Source organism: Macaca nemestrina, chromosome X, assembly GCF_043159975.1.
Source record: "Macaca nemestrina isolate mMacNem1 chromosome X, mMacNem.hap1, whole genome shotgun sequence".
NCBI classification, from domain to species: Eukaryota; Metazoa; Chordata; class Mammalia; order Primates; family Cercopithecidae; genus Macaca; species Macaca nemestrina.
This window is the reverse complement of record NC_092145.1, coordinates 58230346-58258068: the sequence shown is the minus strand read 5'-3', so window position 1 is coordinate 58258068 and position 27723 is coordinate 58230346. Positions and strand designations below refer to the sequence as shown.

Here is a 27723-nt window from a genome sequence, read left to right as displayed (position 1 = left end):
CCTCAGGATTTTCTGACTAAAAGTCTGATGTTAATAAAGCAGCAGCATCTGATTGTGAAGTTGTAAACTTTTAAAAATATATTTAGTTGGATCTCCAGTAATGTACAATTTTAGGAATACAAATATTAACATAGAGCCAGAAGTTAAATGTCCACATTTACATGGAAATCTATTTGTGGGCTCAGATAATTATTATATATTTATTTATTAAGCAAATTAAGCATATTTGCTCCATGATTTTATTCTTTTTTGTGTGTGTGTGTGTGTGTGTGTGTGTGCGAGACGGAGTCTCGCTCTGTCGCTCAGGCTGGAGTGCAGTGGCACGATCTCGGCTCACTGCAACCTTCGCCTCCCAGGTTCAAGCAATTCTTCTACCTCAGTCTCCTGAGTAGCTGGGACTACAGGCGCGCACCACCATGCCCGGCTGATTTTTGTATGTTTAGTAGGGAAGGGGTTTCACCATAGTGGCCAGGCTGGTCTCGAACTCCTGATCTCGTGATCCACTTGCCTCGGTCTCCCAAAGTGCTGGGATTACAGGCGTGAGCCACCGTGCCTGGTCAATTTTATTCTTTTAAAACTTGAAAGGTATATATAACTTCATGTTCTTCTATAAGTTTTAGATATACTCCACATATTTCTGTAATTTTGAGATAGCAAAAAGTGAATTATTTTAACCAGTAAAAGAAATGAGAGCATTAATAAACTCCTCAAAACTCTACTAATTTAAGCTATTAACTAACTACAAAGGATTGTTAGGAGGTTACTTGCCAATGGTCGATTCCAGTAACTGTGGTTCCTTTATTAAGCCTTTAAATCAATAACACCCAAAATAAAATATTTTATAAAGAAAAACAAAATTTCGATAAAATATCAAAACATTCTTGGCCGGGCATGGTGGCTTACACCTGTAATCCCTGCACTTCAGGAGGCTGAGGCAAGTGTATTGCTTGAGTCCAGGAGTTTGAGACCAGCCTGGCCAACATGGTGAAACCCCGTCTCTACTAAAAATACAAAAAAGTCAGCTAGATGTGGTGGTGTGTGCCTGTGGTCCCAGGTATTCAGGAGGCTGAGGTGGAAGGATCACCTGAGCCCGGGAGGTGGAGGTTGCAGTGAGCCCAGATCCCGCCACTGCACTCCAACCTGGGAGACAGAGCCAGACCCCGTCCCCAAAAAAAAAAAAAATCTGGGATCTATTTGTATAACTGCTAGAAGTTCAGAATTTACTCCGTAAGAGTATATAAAAAACTTACTGTGATTTTATCCATGTTTTTCCTAATATGTAATAGGCGTAAATCTTGTACTTTTCTGTCCTTTCCACAGAGCCTTGAAAATAATTTAGAGCTCAGTCATTCAGTTTGGATTTATGTATAAATTGAAATATATTACTTATTTATAGTGCACTTGGCAAAAAATACCTGGAAAATTACAATTTTAAAACAACAAAAAATTTTAAAAAGCCAGTGTTAAGATGTGACTTATCTTAGAGTATGATAATCATTGAAAGACGATTGTCTTGCTATTTCTTAAAAAATACTCCTAGGTTTTTTTTTTTGTTTGTTTGTTTTTTTTTTTTTGAGATGGAGTTTTGCTCTTGTCACCCAGGCTGGAGTGCAGTGGCGCTGTTTCGGTTCACTGCAACCTCTGCCTCCTGGGTTCAAGTGATTCTCCTGCCTCAGCTTCTCCAGTAGCTGAGATTACAAGTGTGCACCACCTCGCCTGCCTAATTTTTGTATTTTTAGTAGAGACTGGGTTTCACCACGTTGACAGCCTGGTCTTGAACTCCTGACCTCAAGTACTCCATCTGCCTCGGCCTCCCAAAGTTCTGGGATTACAGGCGTGAGCCACTGCACCCGGCCCAATGCTCCTGGTTTTAACGGTTTGAATGAACGGGGGACGTGAATTCTTGAGAACAGTAACCACGGTGGTGCATTTTTCCCCCTGCACATAACGTACAGCACTCTACCGTTTTGCCAAGCACTTCATGCTCCTAAAATTTCTGTTGCATTGTTGTTTGAATGAATGAATAAATGAGTCTTTTAAAAGTAATTGTAGAAGTTGTAGCATTAAGAAACGAAGAGGAGGGACTAGTAAAAATGCATTTTTATAGAGATGTTGGGAAAGGCTTGCTTGAAATTACACGTGGGACTTTTACTAGACAGGCGCTTTGACCAGCTAAGCAACAGGGCTCCCCTCGTGTGGGGCTTTTAGAATGTAGCAACCACTGACACACAGGGAAGGATTGTGCCGTCAGGTGAGAAGGTGGCCGACCCTGACTGGCTGGAAGCAGACGCATTCTGGTAGCTGATTGGTCCACAGGTAGCGTGAAGCTTGTCACGTCCTCAGGCTCCCAGCATTCAATCGTAGCCTTTCAGACAGCTTGAAGCCTTCTGTGGAGAGCTCAAAGCCTTCTGTGGAGAACTCAAAGCTGTCCGTGGAGCCCCAGACGAGCTAAAGCCCACCTTCTCCTCGGCCTGAACTGTCTTGAAGATGAGTAACAGTGGGTTTGGGAGCTATGGCAGCATTTCTGCTGCTGATGGAGGGAGTGGAGGCAGTGACCAACTGTGTGAGAGAGATGCAGCTCCTGCTATTAAGACCCAAAGACCTAAGGTCCGAATTCAGGACGTTGTACCGTGTAATGTGAACCAGCTTCTCAGCTCTACTGTGTTTGACACTGTGTTCAAGGTTAGGGGAATTATAGTTTCCCAGGTCTCCATCGTGGGGGTAATCAGAGGGGCAGAGAAGGCTTCAAATCACATTTGTTACAAAATTGATGATATGACTGCGAAACCAATCGAGGCCCGACAGTGGTTTGGTAGAGAAAAAGTCAAGCAAGTGACTCCACTGTCAGTCGGAGCATATGTCAAAGTGTTTGGTATCCTCAAATGTCCCACGGGAACAAAGACCCTTGAGGTATTGAAAATTCATGTCCTAGAGGACATGAACGAGTTCACTGTGCATATTCTGGAAACGGTCAATGCACACATGATGCTGGATAAAGCCCGTCGTGATACCACTGTAGAAAGTGTGCCTGTGTTTCCATCGGAAGTGGATGATGCTGGGGATAACGATGAGAGTCACCGCAGTTTCATCCGGGACGAAGTGCTGCGTTTGATTCATGAGTGTCCTCAACAGGAAGGGAAGAGCATCTATGAGCTCCAGGCTCAGCTCTGCGACCTTAGCCTCAAGGCCATCAAGGAAGCGATTGAATATCTGACGGTCGAGGGCCACATCTATCCCACTGTGGATCAGGAGCATTTTAAGTCTGCTGATTGAGGCAGGGAAAACATCCTTTCCTTTTCCAAAGATCCCTGCATCCATCTGAGAGTAATTTTGACCTGATGACTTTTTAGGAAGTAGGACTAAAAAAAAAAAAAAATCTCAAGTGGCATTCTTTGTCAACTCGCTGCTTTTCTAACTGCTTTGAACTCTTCAGATTTTCTATATTTGAAGCTCAGAGAGAGATGGTGATGGATAAATTGACAACTCTGTAGGATTTACTAGCAAGCTAATGGAAACATGATGACTTGAGGGGAAGAAAAACTACAGAAAATGTAGAAATGTATTATTTAATTGTGTTGGAGCTTCTTTTCCCAAAAAAAACCAAACAACAACAACAACAAAAAGTCTTGCTTGTTTTTATGTTAGAGTTATTTTCCATGTTTGGATTTAGCGTATAATGATATTATCTCTTGTTCAATATAGTATTTAGTACTTCATTAATTCAAATGAGCTGAAGATATTAATTTGTGAATTCTAATGCTCAGTTCAAACATTTATGTGTGATTTGCTCTCATTACTATGAATTTATGTTTTCTTAAAATAAGATTATACTATGTTTAAATAAATCATTTTTGCCAGGTTATCTTTGAATTTTTTTTTTAATGTGGTGAAGTTTAATGATTATTTCATACATGACGTGGTATTTGGATGAAATTACAATTTATTGCACTTGCATGGTAAATGGATGCCAGAGTTTCTGTAAGTTTGATGTGCTGGTGTATTATTTATTTTACTAAATGCTCTGTTTTATGTATAACAAGGTAATTTTTAGGAGGTTAGGGAAGCAAGTCATGGGAATATGAAACTTCCTGAGTTTAACACAAATTTATTCAAATGTTTTATTAAAATAGTTTTATAAAATCTTAACTTTCCTGTGTGATTTTTTTTCTAAGTACATTTGAAAAAGCATTTTTGTTTTATATCCTTAAGGATTAATAGTTTTAATTATCCAGATTTTTTTCTTTTCTATATATAATACCAAGAACATATGCTATAGCCTAGTTCTAACAATACATTTTAGTGTAGATTATATAAATTATGTGAGACTTTTAAATAATTGACCATTAACGAAAGCCCTCACTTACCTATGCACTAAAGATGGTATCTTTCAAGGTGTTAAATATTTTACATTAGAGGAAAGAAAAAATATATACTTTTGAATGAATATGTATTGTATTTTATATAATATATGTATATTCATATATAATATATATTCACATAGAAGAGAAGAACATTATTTGTCTAATTGAATCATGAAAACTGAAAAAAAAAAAAAAACTCTTAAATGGAGCATTGCCAGTAATCCGTACTTTCAGGAAAACTTTCAGAAAATGGCCTCTGTCAGTGGCCATTAGAAAAACTTACCACCAATTCTTGCTTAAGCTTTGTGATGCATGTTTTTCTTCCCCTTGAAAGTAATCATAAATGACCCTCTTGAAAAACACAAATGAATAACATACTATAAACCTGTTACTTAAATTATCAGACATTTTGAAAATTCTGGTCTTCATAAACCTAAAATATTCGGAACCACTTTTTGTTGAAAAAGGTTACCTGTCCTAGGGAAAATCATATTGGGGGAGAGGCAACAAGGGGCATATATAATACTTAGAATTGTGGAACTGAAAGAAATAGTCTAGCAGATACAGTATTCTTTTGTGATATCACTTACCCAAATTCAGAAACCATGACATTAAAATCTGATATTTATGAGTATAATTATAGGTCGCTCCCATAATTGCTTGAGCTGACTCAGCTGGCCAGTGGATGGGTAGCCACTTTTTTTTCCTACTCTAGGAGCATGCCTCCAGAAGGAGGGGGAAAAAAACTCTTTTTTTTTGTTTAGGAGGCCAAACTGCTTTTGTCCCTGCAAACTGATACATTGAGATATGTACACCTGAATTTAAGGCAGAAGACCAGCCTCTCCCCCATCCTCTGAGGGGCAATGTCCTCTGTGTTCCTTGGGGTTGTTTTAGGCTTTTAAAATTACTACTCCCAACCCTTATTCTTCTGAGTGGAATCATGTGCTTTAGTGGATTCTGCTGCAGGTAAGAGATTGCAGTGGAAAAATAGTAAGTAGGTCTAGATATAATGTCAGTGGAAATAAAAACATTTTTAGGCAGAAAACAATCACTGGATTGTTTTATACAAGCATATTTAGTCCATGTTAAAGGGTGCAGATTTTTAAAGTTCATTTTCAACACGCACCTGGCATGCATACTTTCTCAATTTTGTTTAGATTGGGAATGACTTGGCTAATATCCCCTTTCTCCAAGGTCCTGCCCTGATTGTTAGCCACAACTTTTGAGGATAAGATACAAATCCTGGGGACATACTATTGACTATTTTGGGCAGGGACATTTAAGCCTGAGGAACCTGAAAAACGTAATTGATGATTATAATCCACCCGAGGTTTTTTCCTATGGCTCACAGGCTTATGAAATATATGTATTTATATTGAGGTTGATTCTGAATTAACTATGAATAAATATATTTGAAAGTGTTTTCAAGGCCAATATAATAATCTTACTATGGTCATAATTATTAGTGATCATTTTGTTACTTTTACCTACTAAATTTAGTAACATATGGAGTAGAGGCTGAAAAGCATAGATTCTTATATTTTTTCAATTTCTGTTTACTTTTGATAACAGCAATTTAAAAAAGGTAACTAGCAAGAATTATATTTGTTCATGAAACCTTTAGTGAGTTCCTACTATATGCATTTAAGTGTTAACTTTAATTTTGATGAGTTTAAATTTAATTGATTTCTGAAATGCTTATTAAAGATAGTAATAGTTAACATTTTAACATTTATTTAATATTTATTATCTCCCAAGTACTGTTCTAAGAGTGGGAGTTGTGTGTATGTGTGTGTGTGTATGTGTGTATATGTGTGTGTATGTGTGTGTATGTGTATGTATGATTCCGGTGATGCCTAGATTTACATTTTCAGCACAGACCTCTTTTTTTTTTTTTTTTTTTTTTTTGAGATGGAGTTTTGCTCTTGTTGCCCAGGCTGGAGTGCAATGGCACAATCTCAGCTCACTGCAAACTCTGCCTCCCAGGTCCAAGCGATTCTCCTGCCTCAGCCTCCAGAGTAGCTGGGACTACAGGCGCCCGCCACCATACCTGGCTAATTTTTGTATTTTTAGTAGGGCGGGGTTTGCCATATTGGCCGGGCTGGTCTCAAACTCCTGACCTCATGATCCGCCTGCCTCGGCCTCCCAGAGTGCTGGGATTACAGGTGTGAGCCACCCACCCGGCCAGACCTCTCTCTTGAAATTGAGACTCCATTTCCAAATGTCTTATTGGATGATGTATAGGCATTTTTAATACATTAAAAAATAATGAAAAATTATGTGTGTGTGATATGTGTTTTTTATATATATGTGTGTGTATATATATGTGTGTGTGTATATGTATATGTATATATATGGCATTTACTATGTTGTAAGACCTTTAAATATACATATACAATCAGGATAACATTATTAGTATTGTTCCTATTTTGTAGGCAAACTTTAGGCTCAGAGAGGTTAAGTAATTTGCTCCATATTAAAGTTGCGTGACCAGCAAGTGTCAGTGTTAAGATTTAAGCCCAGGCTTTGTATCTATAGAGCCTAGGCCCTTAACAACTAGTTTGTACAGCGTCACAATAAGGAAAGTCTATTAAAATAGTATTCTTTCATTGTTGTTAGTATTCTTTCACTGTCGTCACATACTAAATATTTTGACTTTCTTTCCTTAAAATTTGTCTCATTTAAATGAAAAAAACTGTGAAAACTTTCAGCAAATGTATAGAAGAGAATATAAAAACACCTTTGTACTCACCTATCAGCTTAAGAGACAAAACGTTATTTTTTGCTGTCGTAGAGAACTTAGTTGAATAACTTGGGTGATTTTTTTATGATACTGTAATACCATTTGGGACTATATTTTCATTGATTTAAAAGATCATCTGAAATGCTACATTTTCTCTAAATCTATGCTTGTAGTTTTTGCAATATAATATCTTAAGAATATATATCAGTGTATTGAGAAGCTTATTTTTTTTTTCTGATCACATAGCTGTGTGTAAATTGGGACTTCTTTGCCCTATCTATTGTGGATCATACTTCTAGTAATTCTAACACTATCTCTGTGATATTTATTCCAATTTGCCATCATGTGATAAATTACAAAAACAATTTTTTAACATTAAGAGTTAATTTCTTCCCGGGCGTGGTGACTCACGCCTGTAATCCCAGCACTTTGGGAGGCTGAGGCAGGCGGATCATGAGGTCAGGAGATCGAGACCATCCTGGCTAACACGGTGAAACCCCATCTCTACTAAAAGTACAAAAAATTAGCTGGGTGTGGTGGCTCGTGCCTGTAGTCCCAGCTACTCGGGAGGCTGAGGCAGGAGAATGGCATGAACCCAAGAGGCAGAGCTGGCAGTGAGCCGAGATTGTGCCACTGTACTCCAGCCTGGGCAACAGTACAAGACTCCGTCTCAAAAAAAAAAAGTTAATTTCCTTTGGTAATACCTTAAATTGGAGGAGTTCAATAAATAGCACTTAATATTTTATGTGGTTTGTTTTTATGTATCACATGGATAATCCTACAAAGGAATAACAAAACTAAATTCCCCTTGTCCATATGGGGCTTATACATATGTAGCTTACATTCTAGTACAGGAATTCAGACAGTTTTTTTAAAGGTGTATATCAAATGTCAGGATGTGATATGAACTGAGGAAGAGATGTTGCTATTTTATATTAGATGATCAGTGAAAGCCTCCCTCACTCTGATGACATTTGCACAGAGGTCTAAAGGAAGTGTGGCAGTGAGCTATGTTCACCGGAGGAGGAATGTTGTTAGAAACAGAAAACAGCAACAGCAAATACCAAAGATGGGAGCATGCTTGGCATGTTCTAGGAATGTCAAGGAGGCTAGCATGCTGGAAGCAGATAATGTAGAGCCTTATTGACCATTCAGAAGACTTCAGCTTTTACTTTGAGTGAGCTGGGACACTGTTAGAGAACTTTGAGGAATGGAATGGCATGAGATGACCTACATTTTTAAAGGATAGCCCTGGATGGAAGCAGTTAGAACATGTTGTACGTTACTCAGGCAGAAGGTGCCACTGACTGCAGAGGTTTCTAGTTGGCGAAGTGACACCCTAGGATCCTGTGACAATATGATAAATCATTCTAGTTCTTGATCACTCCTCTGTGGTGACCTTGGTCCAGTCAATGGTCCTCAGTTTCTTCATATGTAAATGGGATTGGAGCCTTGCAACTCTAAGCCTCTACGTTCTATATTCTCTTTTGCTTAGTTTTAATCCTCTTACCTTTGCTATTGGAACTAGATTAGTGTTTAGGTATTGTTTTGAAGAGTGAGAAGTATGTTCTTCTATAAGGCTAGAGGATTTCCTAATGTTCCATTATTTTTTTGTATTTATAAATGTATTTAACCACCCCCAGACAGATATTTATAATTTCCTTTAAATACGGATGAAAGCGTTCCTAAAACTCTGTTGCATAACTGTTTTTGAAACCTGGTGTTCATTAGAACCCACGACGTTGTCCTCTCGTGGGTAATTCTCCTCCCTACCACAGTTTTAATTGGTTTATTTTTGTTCAGCCCCTCGTAAAATTCTAAAAATATGTATAAATAAGTGCACACACACACACATACACACATACATATACATACTAACAGTTTTACCAAACATCCTCAAAGCAGTCATTTTGGAATATTAAGTGGAGTCATGAATTTCAAATTCACATGGTATTTAATCACTCAGGTGATAAAGGCTCTAAGAAAGTCATTTTGGTATATTATTTTCTGCTAAAGCAAATACTTAAAAATCCCTTTTATAAGCCATCATTAACTGGTCCTATCTCAAATCACTCTGTTACTCTACATTTCCCTCAACATTTATTTTTTACTGTATATATTTACCAGTACCTGTTTATATTCTGTAATAGTTTCGTGTATGCATGTCTGTTTTTCTCATTCAGATTTTAGTCTCCTCTGGGGAAGGGACCCTCTTACCCTCTTATTTGTCTCATGGTGGCTGGTGCTGTGTAATTTATATATACTAATGTGTGATTTGATGTGGTTATTGACCCACCATCAATAACAACCTCTGCTTTTCCAGCAGTGAGAATGAATTTGCATTAATCTGGCACTATTTTGTGGCCATGCATTTTTAGCTGTAATCAGAAAAAGAATGAAGCTAACTTCTTCCACATAAGAATGAAACCTTGGTTTGAATCATATTCACAATCCACAGACAGCATGGCATGCTTTACGCAATAGCCTTGTTACAATTGCACGGTGTATTAATGAAATTGAATGTTTACAACTCTATTTAACACTCTAAAAATCCATGTGCTTTGACTGTAAAGTAAATCCCAATCTGCCATCACAAATTGCATTAGACTTTGCACATACCATGGTCTATGTGTGATTTAGAATGAGGACTCCGTTATTTAGATATTTTTGTTCATACCTCTTTACTAAAGTTTATGAAAGGAAGCAGTGCCTGCTGAGAAATGGCCAATGAGTTTGGACAATTTTATTCCAAGCCAATTCATTGCAAGATGTATAGATATTTGGCAATACATTTTATGAAGATCCAAAGAAATATGTAGCAATAGATCATTGTCACTAAGGTTTCTCAGCGCATGACAAAAACAGCAAATACTACTTTGAAGAATAGTATCACAGAATTGTGATTGCCTAGAATTCTTTTTAGAGTTGTTACTGAAATTGCCTCACAGCTTTAGGGATATTTTACCCCACTAGGAAATTGTTTTTCTGTTTGGTTGGGATCCACTTATCTGCCAAACTCATGGCGTAGTGTTTGTGTTCACATCCTATGATGGTAGCTTCCTCGGCCAATATTTCCAAGCCAGTGAAAACATAAAATATATTTTCGAGTTGATACATGTGCAGTTATTTGCATTACCTCTGGAATATTTGTTTTTATTGGATGCTATCTTCCTTTTAGATTTAAACATATTTTTCTAGTGTATTAACAAATGTGCATTTTAACATAATTATCATAATGAAAATAGATGGATCTTGACAGCAATACAAATTAGGACTAGAAAGCACTTTCTGAATTATAGGTCTTAATAACTATTTAAACAACCTGTATTAAACTTATTAAAAGCTTGGCAAAGCAGCCAACAGTACTTAGAAAGTTAATATAAAGGTAGGTATAGATCAATACTCTTAGAACATTTTGCAGAGGACTAACTATGAAAGATGGAATAATAAGGACACTTTTTACAATGTGGAAATGTGAACACGGCTTAAAATTGTGAGCACATCTCATAAAGCAGCATTATGTGCGGTATTACTAAAGCAGGTTTTTCAATATTGGTATTTTGAATTTCTTTACTTTAACTTTCAAATCCATAAATCATTTTAGAATAGCACTAGTATATTTATACACAGAACAGAAAATAGTAAACTCATTGCAGTTGTCAATTTATATGCCTTTTGTTAAAAATCTTGGTCAACAATTCAAATTCGTATCAAGTATATTCAAGCTCATTTGACTAAGTTGATACCATACATATTAAGTGACCTGGAATTTTTAATTATACACTATTAACTTCAAAACATAATTCTGACTTCGGCACATGCAATGATATTACCTCTTAATAGAAACAAAGTAGATTTATGTGTCATATATTATTTTAAAAAATAATTAGGCACAGCAGATACTGACCTAAGTTTTTGAAGTATTATTAGGAGAAAATGTTACAGGCATTAGGATAAATAGTGGTTCTTGTGTTGGATTTATTTTATTACTATGTAAGCTCCACCAAGGCAATACATTTTCTTATTTAAATGATGTGTTTTAAACTAGAAAGCCAATTTTATATAAGAATCATCTAAAATAATTAGAAACATGTAACTGGTCATATAAAGGTATATATAATCTAGCAGCAGAATCTAGGCACACTGATTGTATGGATTTCTGAGTAGAAGGCTAACTTCCCTCTTAAAACACTTATATGCATTTTCTATTTATTCAAAATTAGTCTTGGGAAGAAAATGCTTATAAATATGTCATTTGAAATATATTTATTTCGAGTTATATGAACTAATTTAACTAAAGGTCTTGGGCACATACTAGAGTTTTAATACTTCTCTCATTATTTGGAGAATATTGCAAAAGCAGTTGCAGCTTAAAATAAAAGAAGCAGATATTCTACTTCCGTAAGACAAGGGTAAAAATGCCAAGCTCCAATTAAATGAGGAAAGAAGGTGGAGCTTTTCCAAAAACCTAGGACAATGTCAGGTAATGATTTGAGTATAACATAGATCCAAGTTTCTTTGTATGGAGTGGAGAGGGGTAGGGGGGTGTTCATCAGGTAAACAGCTTTGTCTCTCAATAAAAGTCTCTCAATAAAAAGTATTGGGAGACATAGCTGTTACCTGATAAATGACACTGCATCTCTTTTTTGTTGTTGTTTGTTTGTTTTTCAGGAGGGTCGTTCTTCCTGATTCTGAACTCATTTTATTTTGTGGTTCTTTAAATGAGAGATATCGGACAATAACAGTAGAATGAGTCCTCGATAGTTTTCCATAAAGTACAGAGGATTTCTATGAATGTCCATTTCCTGCATTTAGCCAAAAAGTGAAAAAATCAAAGTTATGATATTTCTACAATGACCCAGGAATAATGGTACTGGAATGCAGCTTTCTAGTAATCTAACCTGCTACCAAGGTATACTTGAGAAATGTGCCTGAGGCTCTCCCCTTGGACTATCTATCATCTCAGCTGGACTTTTGATAGAAGTTGGATAGCTGACAACTCACAATTAAGATGCCAGCTAGCACCTGGAGTGCAAGTAGTCTGTATAGTTGATTGAAAGAAGATCCATGTGCACTAGATAACAGTATTTGCTCTATGACCCCAGCTGTTCGACTGGTGGTAGATAATGGACAACTAATTTGGGGAGATTTCCCACCTGGTCAGCAAAGCTGTAAGTGTATAGCCTCTCACACTAGGCAGTTTAAACCTGGAATCTTCTGTTAAGGTGGAATCCATGAAGGCAGAATATAGGAGATAACATAATGTTATTGTACTTCTAAAAACTAAAACATCTTCAAATGAGACAATTTTAGTGGCCTCTCATATGAATATGAATTTCAAGCCTTCATACACCTGAAATGAACCTACTCCTGTTTGTTAGGTCAGTTCTTCAGCACCCAGTGTTATTTAACATATGCAGATTTACTCTAATTCTATTTTGGAGGATGTTGCCTGAGTACTGAGTACTGCCATAGTTTTTTTTTTTTTTTTCTTTTATGTGGTACCATAGTTCCCTTGTTACCAGCTTCCAGAAGAATTTCCTGGAGATTATATCTTAAATTGTTACATTCAACATTTATTCATCAAAAACTATTGAAGATTGGAATGTTGTAGTTAAACAGATTTTTAAAAATTGAGTTATAAATTTCCATATGTGAATTAATATCTGTCAAAGAATATCTTGAAGTGGATCCAGCACTAAAACTATATTAAGTATTAATGAATTTTTCTTCGACATAGAGAATGCTTAAGAATTTTATAGTGCCTTTGAGGTTCGCATTATGAGCATTTATTAAAATGGCCTAATACTTTAAGTGTAAGTGGTGTGGGACATTAAGCTGGGGTGTTCTCTGACCTTGTCATATACTTCGTATCTTCAAAAACTTTTTTGTGAGTTTATTTGCTCATCATTGCTTTCTCCTGGGAATAGAATGCAGGATGTGCTGTGGTTATGGGTTATTATGTGGGTTTAGCATTAATTTTGGTTTCTGCTACTATTTTTGTGTTGTTTACAAATTATAATGATTTACCTGTTGAAATCCTGTGTCTTAATTTGCTGATGACCATAGTTTGATTCAAGTATTCACCTTACTGCATTTCACAACTCTTTTCAATGTGCTTAGAAAGTTGGAATAATAAAAGTTAAGAATACATTGCTATAGAGGAGTTCATTTGAGGAGCAGGAAAAAATTACATATACAGATTAGTTTTTCTTTCTTTCTTTTTTTGTTTGTTTGTTTGTTTTGAGATGGAGTCTGGCTCTGTTGCCCAGGCTGGAGTGTAGTGGCGCGATATTGGGTCACTGTAACCTCCACCTCCTGGGTTCAAGCCATTCTGCTGCCTCAGCCTTCCGAGTAGATGGGATTACTGGCGTGCACCACCACACTTGGATAATTTTTTGTATTTTTCGTAGAGATAGGGTTTCCCCGTGTTGGCCAGGCCAGAATTTTGAGTTGTTCTCAAACTCCCAACCTCAGGTGATCCACCTGCCTCGGCCTCCCAAAGTACTGGGACTACAGGCGTGAGCCACTATGTCTGGCCCAGATTGGTTTTTAAAATATGTGACTGGAAAGTTATGAATCATATTGATATGAAGGATATTAGATACATGTGAATTATCAAATAGCACTGTGAAGATATAAGCATTGTGCTGGACACATACTGCAGAGGTCTATATAAGCATGATGTTGGGCTTATTAATCTGTCAACTCACAGCTGATTTGGGATCACATAATAATGTTCCACTATTCAAAAAAATAGTCCTTAGTATATTCTTTGTCTTAGAAAGCTCATCCATGCATTCAAGATCTTGGCTCTGATCCTTGTGTGTATGATTTGGCATCTTTGATACTCCTCATATGTCACATTTGCTCATTTTTTCATTTGTGATACCTAAATAGCTTTTACATTTGCATTGCCAATACTCTAGTCTCAGGCCTCACTCCATTTGGAGACAAAAACTGATAGAGGAAGTGATTGGTCTGCTAAAACATAGTTACTGGGTTTATTGAAAGTTCAGTATAACCAAAGTGAATAAGGTAAAGTGCAAAGGGATAATGAAGTCAAGGAAGTTAGTAGGAAGCAACCCCAAAATGGCTGACCAATGTCTTTCATGTTGAGTATGGAAGCAAGTAAGGGTTACCAAGGACTGTTATTCCCAAATGAAAGGCGAATGGCTTCATTTTTTTCAAACTGTTTCCTAATATTTATACAGTATTTTGTGAGACCAAATATCAACTAATAGTTACTACATATTTTGAAGTGGGTGTTTACAGGTATATCATTGACATGTCTACAGCCAATAGTCATAAATTGTAATATGATAGGGCTCAATATTTTATCCATTGGTACATGAAAACCAGAAAGAAAATATATATTTTTGGACATTTCTGATGTTTTTATTATTTAAAGTATCCCATGCCTTGATGATGCAACCCAAAATTAATAATTAAAAAGATGAAAACCACCTCATTGGTATTGTTTTGACTTCTACATATAAGCGTGGGTGATATTTTTAAATATATTTTAACTTTTATCCAATATTTGTTCGTGAAAGGAAAATAACTAAAATCTTGTAACCTCTAACTAATGATTTTTATGTTAGTTGTTGACAATATAGTTTAATGAGAGGTATATAAGAATTGAGAAGTGCTGGATTCTGTTGTTTTCCTATTAGGAAGCTCTATGTTCTAAGACAAGTCACTAACCTTCTTTGGTTTCTTCATCTACAAAATGGAGTAACTTATTTTATTTCACAACCAGAAAAGCTACCCTTATTGGTGTGCGTTCTTTCATGGAGGTTTGTTTGTAAATGAAGGAAAATCAATGTTGTTAATTAAAATTGTTTGTTTGTTTTGGCTTTTAACTAATAAGGCCAAAGTTATTTCAGCAATTAAGACATGCTTTCTTTAAAAAGCATTTATATGTTTGGAAAGACTTAGCAAGTATAAATGAATATCTTTTAGGTGTAGCTATATTTCTAGAGTTTTCTGAAAATAGGTACAAGCCAGGTTGATGATAACAGAAGGCTGATATTTCTTAGGGACTTTATACTGCATTTATTCTACAAATGTTTTGTTTGTATGTCATGTATGTATTTGTTATTATTGTGTTGTTATTGCTTTAGATGGTTTATATCACTATGATATAAGAAAAATAATAGTGGATTTGGCTTATTTTGTCTTGGATAAAAGCCTTAACAAGTTGTTTAGTGGGGGATTATTAAGGATTTTGAATATTTGTTGTATTTATGTTGGTCAAAGGATACAAACAGAAGGTGTAAGTTCAAGAGATTTATTGTACATCATGGCAACTATAGTTAATAACAATATATTGTATACTTGAAAATTGCTAAGAGAAGAAATTTTAAAAAGATTATTTTTAAAATTTCAATAGTTTTGGGGGCACAGGTGGCTTTTGGTTACATGGATGAGTTCTATAGTGTTGAATTCTGAGATTTTAGTGCACATATCACCCAAGCAGTGTACATTGTACCCAATATGTAGTCTTTTATCTCTTACCCACCTCTCAACTCCCCCCATCTACTTTGAGTAATGATGGTATTTTGATGGAAATTGCAATGAATTTATGGATTGCATTTGGCAGCATGGTCATTTTCACAATATTGGTTCTACCCGTCCACGAGCATGGGATGTGTTTCCATGTGTTTGTGTCATCTATGATTTCTTTCAGCAGTGTTTTGTAGTTTTCCTTATAGAGATCTTTTACCTCCTTGGGCAAGTATATTCCTAAGCGTTTTTTTGTTTGTTTGTTTGTTTTTGTTTTGCAGCTGTTGTAAAGAGGGTCGAGTTCTTCATTTGACTCTCCGCTTGGTGCCACTGATTTGTGTACATTGATTTTGTAACCTGAGACTTTACTGAATTCATTTATCAGGAGCCTTTTGGATGAGTCTTTAGGGTTTTCTTGGTATACAGTCGTATCATCAGCAAACAGTGACAATTTGATTTCCTCTTTTCCAATTTAGATGCTCTTTATTTCTTTCTCTTGCCTAATTGCTCTGGCTGGGGCTTCCAGTACTATGTTAAATAGAAATGGTGAAGTGGGAATCCTTGTCTTGTTCCAGTTATCAGGGGGAATGCTTTCAACTTTTACCCATTCAGTATGATGTTGGCTTTGGGTTGGTCTTATATGGCTTTTATTACTTTGAGGGAAGTCCCTTCTGTGCCTAGTTTCTTGAGGATTTTTATCATAAAGAGATGGTGGATTTTATCAAATGTTCTTTCTGCATCTATTGAGATGATCATATGGTTTTTGTTTTTAATTCTGTTTATGTGATTTGTCACATCTATTGACTTGCTTATGCTAATCTATTCTTGCTAAACTATTCATCCCTGGGATGAAACCCACTTGATCATGATATGTTATGTTTTTGATATGCTGTTGCATTCAGTTAGCTAGTATTTTGTTGGGGATTTTTGCATCAGTGTTCACCAGGGATATTGGTCTGCAGTTTTCTTTTTTGTTATGTCCTTTCCTAGTTTTGGTATTAGGGTGATACTGGCTTCATAGAAACATTCAGAGAGGATTCCCTCTTTCTCTTTTGGAATAGTTTCAGTAGGATTGGTAAAAAATGTTTCTTTGAATGTCGGATAGAATTCAGTTGTGAGTCCATCTGGTCCAGGACTTTTTCTTGTTGACAATTTTTTTTTGTTACTGATTCTATTTCCTTGCTTGTTATTGGTCTGTTCAGAGTTTGTGTTTCTTCCTGATTAAATCTAGGAGGGCTGTATGTTTCCAGGAATTTATCCATTTCCTCTAGATTTTCTAGTTTATGTGTGTAAAGGTCTTCATAGTAGTCTTGAATGATCTTTTGTATTTCTGTGGTATCAGTTATAATGTCTCCAGTTTCATTTCTAATTGAGATTATTTGGATCTTCTCTCTTCTTTCCTTCATTAATCTCGCTAATGGTCTATCAATTTCATCTTTTCAAAGAACCAGCTTTTTGTTTCATTTATCTTTTGTATTTTTGTTGTTGTTTGAATTTCATTTAGTTCTGCTCTGATCTTTGCTATTTCTTTTCTTCTAGCTTTGGGTTTTGTCTGTTTTTTTTTTTTTTTTTTTTTTTTTGAGACAAGTTCACCCAGGCTGGAGTACAGTGGTTCAATTTCGGCTCAGTGCTGCAATTTCCACCTCCCAGGTTCAAGCGATTCTTGTGCCTCAGCCTCCCAAGTAGCTGGAACTACAGGCATGCACTGCCATGCCCGACTAATTTTTGTATTTTTAGTAGAGACAGGGTTTCGCCATGTTGGCCAGGCTGGTCTCGAACTCCTGGCCTCAAGTGATCTGCCTGCCTTGGCCGCTAGAAGTTCTGGGATTACAGGTGTGAGCTACTGCGCCCGGCCTTCATTTGTTCTTGTTTCTCTAGTTACTTGAGGTGTGCCATTAGGTTGTCAATTTGTGCTTTTTCAGACTTTTTGATATAGACATTTAGCACTGTAAACTTTCCTCTTAGCACTGCTTTTGCCGTATAACAGAGGTTTTGATAACGTGTCACTAGTACCATTCTTTTCAAATAAGTTTTAAATTTCCATCTTGGTTTCATTGTTAACCCAAAAATCATTCAAGACCAGACAAATTTCCATGTATTTGCATAGTTTTGAGGGTTCCTTTTGCAGTTGATTTCCAGTTTTATTCCACTGTGTTCTGAGAAGATGTTTGATCTGATTTTGAGTTTCTAAAATTTGTTGAAACTTGTTTTGTGGCCTATCAGATGATCTATCTTGGAGAATATTCCATGTGCTGATGTGAAGAGTGTATATTATGCAGTTGTTTGGAAGAATGTTCTGTAGATTTCTGTTAAGTCCATTTGTTCTAGGATATAGTTTATGTCTACTGTTTCTTTGTTGACTTTCTGTCTTGATGGTCTGTCTAGTGCTGTCGGTGGAATATTGAAGTCTCCCACTCACTATGTTGCTGTCTATTTCATTTCTTAGGTCTAGTAGTAATTGTTTCATAAATCTGGGAGCTCCAGTGTTAGGTGCATATAAAAGCAGGATTGTAGTATCTTCTTGTTGGTCCTGAGAGAGGAGATTTTTAAGTGTTCTCATAACAAATAAAATCAAGTATGTGAGGTAATTCCTATGTTAATTACTTTGATTTACCCATTTCACAGTGTATGCATGTGTCAAAACATCATATTGTACAGTATAAATGTATACAGTTTTTATTTGTCAATAAAAATAAATATAAATTCAAAAAAAACCATATTTCACCATGGTTAAGAATGTATGTATGTGCACACTGAAGAACATATAATCTCCACAGTATCTTTCTCAGTGTTAGGAGGAATGGGTTTTAAAATATTATATAAAAACAAACAAGAAAAGACTAAAGCAATACCTATTACAGATAACATTCTGAGGAAAAAGAACATTTGGACTTGCTAAAATGTTTTTGACATGTACAATGAGGACCCAAGAAAATGATTTTCTTTTTAGGTTTGGTTTCAATTATCTGGTGCTAAAAATATCTGTGAACATTAAATTTCTTTGATCTTTGTCTACGTAGCTATCACACTCTGTAATGAGTCTTTAATTATATGTTTTTGGCACTGCACCTGGTAGGTGAGAAGGACTGTTGCATTTCTGTTGTTCACTCATCAAATAGCAATTACCCTTCAACTCTCCTTACCCCTGTTCCTGTGAAAAAAAAAAATTCACTTAATTTCTCTGCTGCCCACCAGAATCAGATAGTATAACATACAAATTGGTTTAGGAAAAAATACTATGTGCGGGTGGTATATGCTAATGCCTCTATGTTTCTTCGATACATTCAAATAACTTCTTTATTCATGACATAAACTTGGTGTCAGTTCTGTTTCATTTGCAGGGCTTATAGATTAGGAATGTGATTTTTTGAAATAAGTTTATTTTAACAAAATTCCACTAAACTAAATGAAATTGGACATCCTGTGGTGTGCGTGATAGAATTTTAACTGTATTACTTATCTTAGGAAAATAAACCAATACATTTTTCTTGTGGAAGTTAACATTTTATTATAAGTTTGACTGGTTATGTTACTAAGAAGGCATCTTTAGTAAGTGTCCTGACATAATTATATCTACTATTTCAAACATCTAAAGAAGATATAAAATGTGAGTAGCTTTTACTTGAATATTTGGAATACTCTTTCCTTTTGCTTCCCCTGTTGATTGTAGATTGAAGAGTCTATTTTCATTGTCATTCAAATTTTTTGGTAATTTTTCCCCATCATTACTTTGGAGCAAGACCTTCTCTTATACTTTTCTAACAATAATGTTTAAAGGAAGGTGGGGAGGAAAACATTATTGATTGTTAGCCTGTTAGGCATTCAGATAGATTTGGGCATTAGCCATTTTTTAGACTGTCTCCAAAGTAACTTAGACAGCTTACGAAATTGATTTTAATGAATAAAGAACTTTTATCCTATTAGAGAGTGTGTTTGCTTAAACTATTGCCCTCAAGAGATGTTTATATGTAACTAGAGCATTTAAAATTATTTTGTAAATATGTAAGAGGAATTTGTCTTTGTGTAATACAAACAGCTAGAAAGAATGCACATTTCCTACTTTGTAAGGAACTCCTAAAAATGGATGAGTGGCATGAAACAGAGTAGGATTTTTGCAGTAAGACTGATAGAGAGAATAAACGCAGCCAGAGAGAAAGATGGAATGTCTTCATTGGCATTTCTAAGGAAATTGTAATCTATCACAACATTGAAGTCAAAACCACGCAGAGGCTGGGCGCGGTGGCTCACGCCTGTAATCCCAGCACTTTGGGAGGCCGAGATGGGCGGATCACGAGGTCAGGAGATCGAGACCATCCTGGCTAGCACGGTGAAACCCCATCTCTACTAAAAAATACAAAAAACTAGCCGGGTGAGGTGGCGGGCGCCTGTAGTCCCAGCTACTCGGGAGGCTGAGGCAGGAGAATGGCATAAACCTGGGAGGCGGAGCTTGCAGTGAGCTGAGATCCGGCCACTGCACTCCAGCCTGGGCGACAGAGCGAGACTCCGTCTCAAAAAAAAAAAAAAAAAAAAAACAAAACCACTCAGAGGTAGAGCTGGTAAACTGATGCATTCAAGCTTTCTATGAGTCACATGAAATAAATGATCAGTGACTGTCAGGCTTCAAAGGTTTATGCACAAATGTCTGAAAATGGCAGTGTTACATCAAATAGATATTTTATAATTGGTCAGAGGTATCTCATGGATACCTCTGATGATGAATAGTTTTCAAGGACATTCAAATGCCCAAAGTTATTGTCTTTGCTTTCATGTGGAGAAACCTGAGTGAAGATATATGTTTTTATGGATCTAAGACCAAGTCAGTTGTAGTGTATACAAATTCATATATATATCTGTTTATATATATTTTAGTGGGTATTTATATTGACAGTGGAGCTATCTATGATGTTTATTTAGCCGAACAAATTTTCCTTTAAAGATGCGGAAAATACTAAGATTTTCTTGGTTACTGTTTATGCAGATTTGATCCATGGACTGAATGCATGATACTGTTTATGTTGGGCTACATACTGGTTTTAATCACATGGAACTCTTTCTTTCCATAAGTGTATACAACTAAGATTTGGTTTTAGTTGCATTAAAAAACATTACAGTAGCAATATTGGTGTTAAAGTGAGATGTTTTCCTGTAAAAGAAAAAAAAAAAAAACCCCAACACTCAAGATAATATTTAAAGTCTCCTCAACCCTTTGAATTAGTTGTTTCACATGTTATAATTTTACCAACTTTCTGAATTCCCCCAAGAAACTCTGAACTATCATTCATTTTATTTGATGTTCCAGTGATTCAGGTTGTAGTTTGAGATTACACATGGGAATAGAACACCATTAGAGGGAAATAAAATCCTTTGTACAGAACACATAACCCTCTATACTAGCCTTTAGCACTGCACAAACAGTGATAAAGGGATGACATGACTAATATTGGACTCCTTCACATGAGACCAATTGCCTTTACAGCTTATGGGATTCAGTATAGAAGTTTCTAATTTTAGCTTTAACCCTTTTGAACAATAGATGTTAATTTGGATAATCTAATCATTGATGGGCATGCAGTCACTATTTTCTATTATGTCTTCATTGTATATAGCATACTGAACTCATCTGTTCATTACATCTTTGGTTTTACTTTATATTTAAGTGAAATGTAACTAAATAATTCAGAGTCTGAATCTCTAATTTATGGGAGAAAAGTTGAGGTTTTGGGAAACTGTGAAATGTCCTTTATAAGAATCTGTGAGAATTCTTTACAAGAATCTTATTCTCTCCTTCAATAGGTACATTTATAGAAAATTTTTCTCATTTTGCTTTGCCCTGAAGAGCTAGAGAGGGGAGAATACTGCTTTCTCTTAGTTAGGGTTAATTGAATCTTCTGATACCTTCATTAAATGTAAGATTTTCTTTCCTTCGATCATGCTGATCAGTGTAAGTGGGTCCTTTAAAAATAATGGCCTTAGAAGTTCTAAAGGCTTGAGATAGGTTTCTGTTTTAAAACTTCAATATATTTTTGATATAATTCTGTCAGCATTATACATGAACTAAAAATTCTCTCTCCCTCACCATTGTAATTTCCATATCTATTCTGATGTGAATTGGCCATACTAAATACAATTAGAATTAAGTATACACAAAATTGAATAGTGACCGGTTAAAACACATGAGGTAATATGAGCACCAAATATTTAAATTTTAAAGTCTTAAAAAAATTTTTTTTAGAGACGAGGTCCCACTATGTTGCCCCATCTGGCCTCAAACTCTTGGGCTCAAATGATCCCCCCGTTTCAGCCTCCTGAATAGCTGAGATGATAGGCATGACGCTATGCCGCAGTCTTATTTTTAAACAAGTCAATAGAGTAAGTTTAGTATAATTTTAGTCATCTGCATGTTTTATAAAAATTAATGTAATTTTCATTAAGTGATTAAAAGTTGTGTTAATACTGTGGAAAAGGATTCTTTAATTAATGCCTAAAATTCATACTGCATTTTAGACTAGAAGATTCAAACAACATTTGGAGTTTTGGTTTTTAACCTTTTCCAAAAATTTCTTGATGGCTTTATTGTGATGTTTTATATACATTATTTCATTTAATAGTCACAAAGACTTCATGGGGTATAGGTAGTATTCTCATCCCTATTTTGAAAATAAAAAAACAAGCTTAGAAAATTTACGTATATTATCAAAAGTAGCACAGCTAGAATTTGTAGAGATGAGATTAGAACCTAGATCTGTTTTCCTCTAAAGCTTATGCATTTAGCCATGCAGCTATATGGCCCCACAGAATAATCCATTGATGGATGATGGAATGTTTTCTTGATTTTTGGGTGAACTTGGAAAAAAGTCTTTAATTTTTAGCTTCTTGAGCAGCGTAACAGAGGTTAGCCTCCCTGATAGATACAGCCAAACTTTTTTTACGTGGGGTTGGAAAATGCTCTCTCACTGTGATTCAGACCTCTTGTTCCCAGTATAAGCTTCCTGGCTTCCTTTTCAGTATTCAGATATAATCTTGGCTGCTGGCTCACTCAAACATTAATCTTCCTGACTGGTCTATTGTTTTTGTTTGGATGGTTCATTTGTTCCACTTGGTCTCCTGACATGTGACCACAAATGTCAACTTGGATGTGTAGCATGTTAAGACAGTTCTTTAACTTAGGTAACTTGATAACCCAAAATCACCAATATGTTAATACCTTAAAAAGTGAGATCGTGGACTTATATAGCCCATCAAAAAAGAAATAGTGTAAGCTACATTTTGGACCTATTCTTTCTGATAAACTACCTTACCTAAATCTCAACTGAAAATTTTAGTTGAAGTCTCCAGGTGTCTTTCCTTAACAGTATTTTTTAGATTTCTTATGATACTCAGGACTTTAAAAAACAATAAAAACATGTATTGAAATGTACTTATCCTATCTAAATAAATGAACTAAGCTGTTAAATAATGAAACATATGTTTGTCTGTTTAGGCATAGATATGTAGGTATAAACTCTTCTGTAACACCACTAATTCTTCTTAAGCAAGGTATTGGAGCTATTAGCTAGATGTTGTAGAAAATTGTGTACTGGTCCTGTTTTAGTAATTTCTAGGGACGTGGTTGAAATAAGCATGTACTTAGGAGTCAGATATGGATTTGAGGCCTAGAACTGCTACTTACTTGTTGAGTGATGTTTGGGAAGTTACTTAACTACTTTGCATCTCAGTTTCTTTACCTAGAAACAATTTTCAGAATGGCTAAACTTAAAAAGACTGACAAGGATTTGGGGCAATTAGAACTGTGATATTTTGCTGAAGGAGTGCCAAATGAAATAGCCACTTTGGAAAGTAGTTTTTAAACAGTTAAACATATACTTACCATAAGACCCAGCTATTCCACTCCTAGGTATTTTTTAACAGAAATGAATGCATGCTTACACAGATACTTACATGTCAATGTTTATATCAGCTCTATTCATAATCATCAAAACCTGGAGACAATTGAAATGCTCATCAACTAATTAATAGATAAATTGTGGCATATTCATACAGTAACAAGGAATGGAATACTAATACATGCAACGAAATGGTTGAATATCATAATATTTATGCTAAGTAAAAGAAGCCAAACACAAAATTTGAAAACTGTACAATTCCGTTTGTAATGATGTTCTGGCAAGCACAAAACTGTAGGGACCCAAATCAGATAAGCAGTTGCCAGGATTCTGAGAGTAGGGAAAAGGGATTGACTGCAAAGGGGAATGAGGGAATATTTTAGGGTGATGGAAACGTTTTATATCTTATTTGTATTGGTGGTTACATGACTATACATTTGTTAAAATGATAAATTTTACTATCTGTAAATCATACCTCAGTAAAATGGAAAGAAAAAATAACTCATGTTTGGGTTGGTTATGAAAATTATAAAGAGTCATTTTCCTCCCCTGTTTTTCCTTCTGTTTGGTTCTTCATTATTCTCTGCCTCTTCTGTGTCCCTCATAAATGTAAGGTCCATGAGAAATATCAGTTTCTTATTTTAGGCTGAGATAGTGCAGAAAATTTTATGTCTTTGTCTGTAATCTCTGAGTAAGATTTTAAATCAGGTCATCAACTGTATTCTTATCATTCTAGATGTTCCAGTTAGTACTAAATAACTCAGAGTTGGAATTTGCATACTCCATGAAATATACCAAATATATCTGTTTCAACTGGATTCTTGATCTGTGTCCTGTGGCACTGGGAGGGCACAGTATGGTTGGGTGGGCATATAAAGCAGCCTTGAGTTCTGAGCCTGAGTCTTGCCTGAGAGAGGCTTCCCCTACTTCTCAGCAATCCATTGTTCCATGCCAGTGGTTCTCAAATTTGAGCAAGCATCAGTTTCGCGAGGAGAATTAGTGAAAACATACATTTCTGTCTTCCTCCCAGCTACTGATTCAGTAGGTCTGAGGTAAGGCACAAGCATTTTCGTTTCTAACAAGTTCCCAGATGATGTCAATGCTGCCGATTTGGAGTGCACACTTTGAGAACCCTTCATTTATGCTTACTTCTAGTGTTTCAGTGTCAGAATTTCAGCCCACATGCTCACATACAGGAGCCAACATTTTGTTTTTAAACTGCCTCCTCATTTCATGGCCACTTTTGTATTGGCTGAAATCAGTATACTCTATTGTATATAAGAAAGAAAGAAAGAAAGAAAGAAAAAAAAGAGAGAAAGAGAGAAAGAAAGAGAAAGAGAAGCAGTAAAACAGTAAGTGCTTGGCTGGAGTTCACAGTGTTTGATGCCTGAAAGGCAGAGAAATGGTGGTGCTGGCAAGAGAAAAAGGAAACAAAGTTATGTCTAGCCACATCCCTTTCCTTTTAACCTCTTGAGTATCGTCATCATACATAATTATTTTACCCCTTAGCAACGGGCTCATTTCAGGCTCCCATTCTCTCTACTTTAAAAGTTTTAAAGACTCTTACTAGGCCTCCTCTGCCCCTTGGCCTAAAATATTCTCATTTAAGACTTTTCCCTGTCTAGTTTGCAATAATAGGCCCTGCCTCCTCACACTTAAGTTGTATGATTGTATCTTAGTTTTTTTTTTTTTTTAAGAAAATAGTAATTTTCCCTGAATAAAACCAAAGTACCATAAACTGCACCATTTGAAACAGGGGATGTGTGGGTGACTGATTTCAATTGAACAAATATGAATCATGTTCTTGTGAATCATGCTTCCCTAGACCAAGAAAGAAATAACCCTAATAATTTTAATAGCAGTAGGCATAAAGAGAATATGAGTAAAATTCAGAATTTTTAAAACAATTTGTGGTAAATTTAAAGAAATCATAGATTATTTCATCTTCCCAAATGCCAAAGCGGATATTGAGGACTATATAAAAATTTGTTCAGAATTCCTATTATGTAAAGGTTATTGTAGGGTACAGTGTGCTGTAATGATATCTTCTGATTTTTCTCTGTGATAAATTAAATAGAATATATTATACTTAAAGCTGATGTCCCTTTATCCCTCTACCACCACCTCACTGATTATCAGGCCTTTAGAGAAAATAGCTCATTGCACTAGATGATTACATGCCTCAATTGAACAGTAGCTTGTTGCCAATTATCATTACAATGCCATATTGATTTTTTCTTGTTTCCATTATGGAAATTAAAGCAGAATTTGTTTAAAATGAGCTTCTGTGTATATTGTGGATGGCGATTGGTTCTGAATATGAGCTATTTTAAAAGTATATTTTCTTCAGTGATGTCTCTCATATCCCCTTAAAAATTTCAGTCTCTGCTTTGTTGGTAAGATTTACCTTAGGTAGCTATGAAATGGATAAAGACTGGAATGGAATGGTTTAAATATATACAGCATAGATGTTATTATTTCACAGAAGTCTATATATTGATTTATGTTTATGATGTTCTTGGGTAGTATGAGATTGCTTATTCTATTAACCATACAAGCCAGTAAATTTAATTAAATTTAAATTAGCAAATATTTATTTAGTGTTGACTCTATTTAATATAAATATTTAGTGGCTATATATGAACTACCTTGCTAAACACTATGAAAGATAGAAATAGTAATGAAATGATATAACTCTCTTTAGAGAATTTACATGCCAAAGGGGCAGGTAAGACATATGGCAAGAATCATTATGATTATGTCAAGCAGTAAGAGATAAATATTACATGGAGATTTTAAGGAAAAAGAACTCATTTGATCGGAGGAATTATGGGGGAAAACATTAATGACTTAAAACAGCCAATTTTAGTTTTAAATAGTTGGGAGAGATGGAGTTGAGGTTACCTTCTGGGAAGAAAGAATAAATGAGCTAACATGAGGAAGGTGCAAGGTGGGCTCCAGCAATAATAATTTATCTCATTTTATTGGCACATGTGCTTAAAAGCCTGAGGCTGGAAAGGTGGATTGAGGCTACATCAGAATGTTGAGCCAAAGGACTTAAAATGTATTAGGTAGTCCGGGGGAAATTTTTGGACAGAAAACTTTGGTTAAGGGCAATTTAATCTGTCATTTTATAAAATGATTCAAAGAAAAGAATGAAGTTGGGGAATCACCAGTTGGGAGTCTCCAGGCTTATTAAAGGAAAGATAACTAGGGCTAACCTGGAATGTTAGCACAGGCATTGGGAAGGAAGAAAGGAGCCATTTGGACGAGCCATTCTAGAACTAGAAGTAGAATATTTGTGACTGGATGCCAGAAAGTCAAACCAAGCTCTACATTAGCAGTGTTTCAGCCTTCTGCCATACAGGAGACTTTATGTCCAGCCAATCTCCTAAACTAACTTACTCAGCTCCTGCCACATGGGTCTCCTCACAGTTCCTGGAACATTCTAAACACAGTAGCTAATGCCTCACGACCCAATTTGCCCTTAATCCTTCTACTTGGAAAGTCCTCACATTCTTCAGGGTTCTACTGAAATACCTAACCTTATCAAAGAATCTTTCCTGATCACACAATGAAAAATAGCAACCTGCCACTCCTTTCATTCTATTTTCCAAGGTTTATTTTTCTTCATTGCATCAAAGCAATTTTTACATTTAGTATATAGTTATTTGTTCACTGTCTCCCTAGCTCTAGACAGTAAAGTCCGTGAGGCTAGTTGCCTAATTTTGTTGCCTGTTACGTATCTCTCTCACCTAGAACATGCTTGGAACTTTGTAGACACTCAACAAATATTTGTTGAATGAATAAATAGAATAAATGCAAAGGTGAAAGAAATGGGGCATCAAATAATTATGCCAGTATTTCAAGTCTGAAGAATTTAAAGGGTAGTGATGTTATTAATACAGTATCAAAGAGTGGAAGATAAGTTGACTTCGGGGTATGGAGACAGGGGAAGATGAATTCAGCTTGTAAATTCATGCTTAAGTATGTCATGCTGGTGAAACAACCAAGGCAGTGCTGTGTAATGGGCAGTCTAAAATGTGGAGAAGTCTAGGATTGAGGTAAAGATCACTGAGTCATCCTCATAGAGTCAATACTTGAAGCAGTGGGAATTGAAAAAATAAAGACAGGCAATATTGAGACAGAATAATGAGATTTGAAAACTGAAATTTTATTTTGGATATTTAATGTTTTAAAATTACTAACTTACTTATATATCTAATTT

At 35.6% G+C, this 27723-nt stretch overlaps 2 protein-coding genes across 6 annotated transcripts in view; both read left to right on the top strand.

Annotated features, from left to right (window-relative positions):
• Positions 1-27723, top strand: part of LOC105497495 (diaphanous related formin 2) — a 919069-nt gene that overhangs the window by 196325 nt on the left and 695021 nt on the right. The gene's annotated exons all lie outside the window — the stretch shown is intronic.
• LOC105497494 (replication protein A4) lies at positions 1566-27723 on the top strand. Its single transcript, XM_071089286.1, has one exon. It carries the CDS (start codon positions 2488-2490, stop codon positions 3271-3273), a length of 786 nt encoding a protein of 261 aa, XP_070945387.1. The 5' UTR covers positions 1566-2487; the 3' UTR covers positions 3274-27723.

Bases quoted from the DNA above. Each gene is read 5' to 3' on its own strand.
- LOC105497494 (XM_071089286.1), top strand. From the start codon at position 2,488: ATGAGTAACAGTGGGTTTGGGAGCTATGGCAGCATTTCTGCTGCTGAT.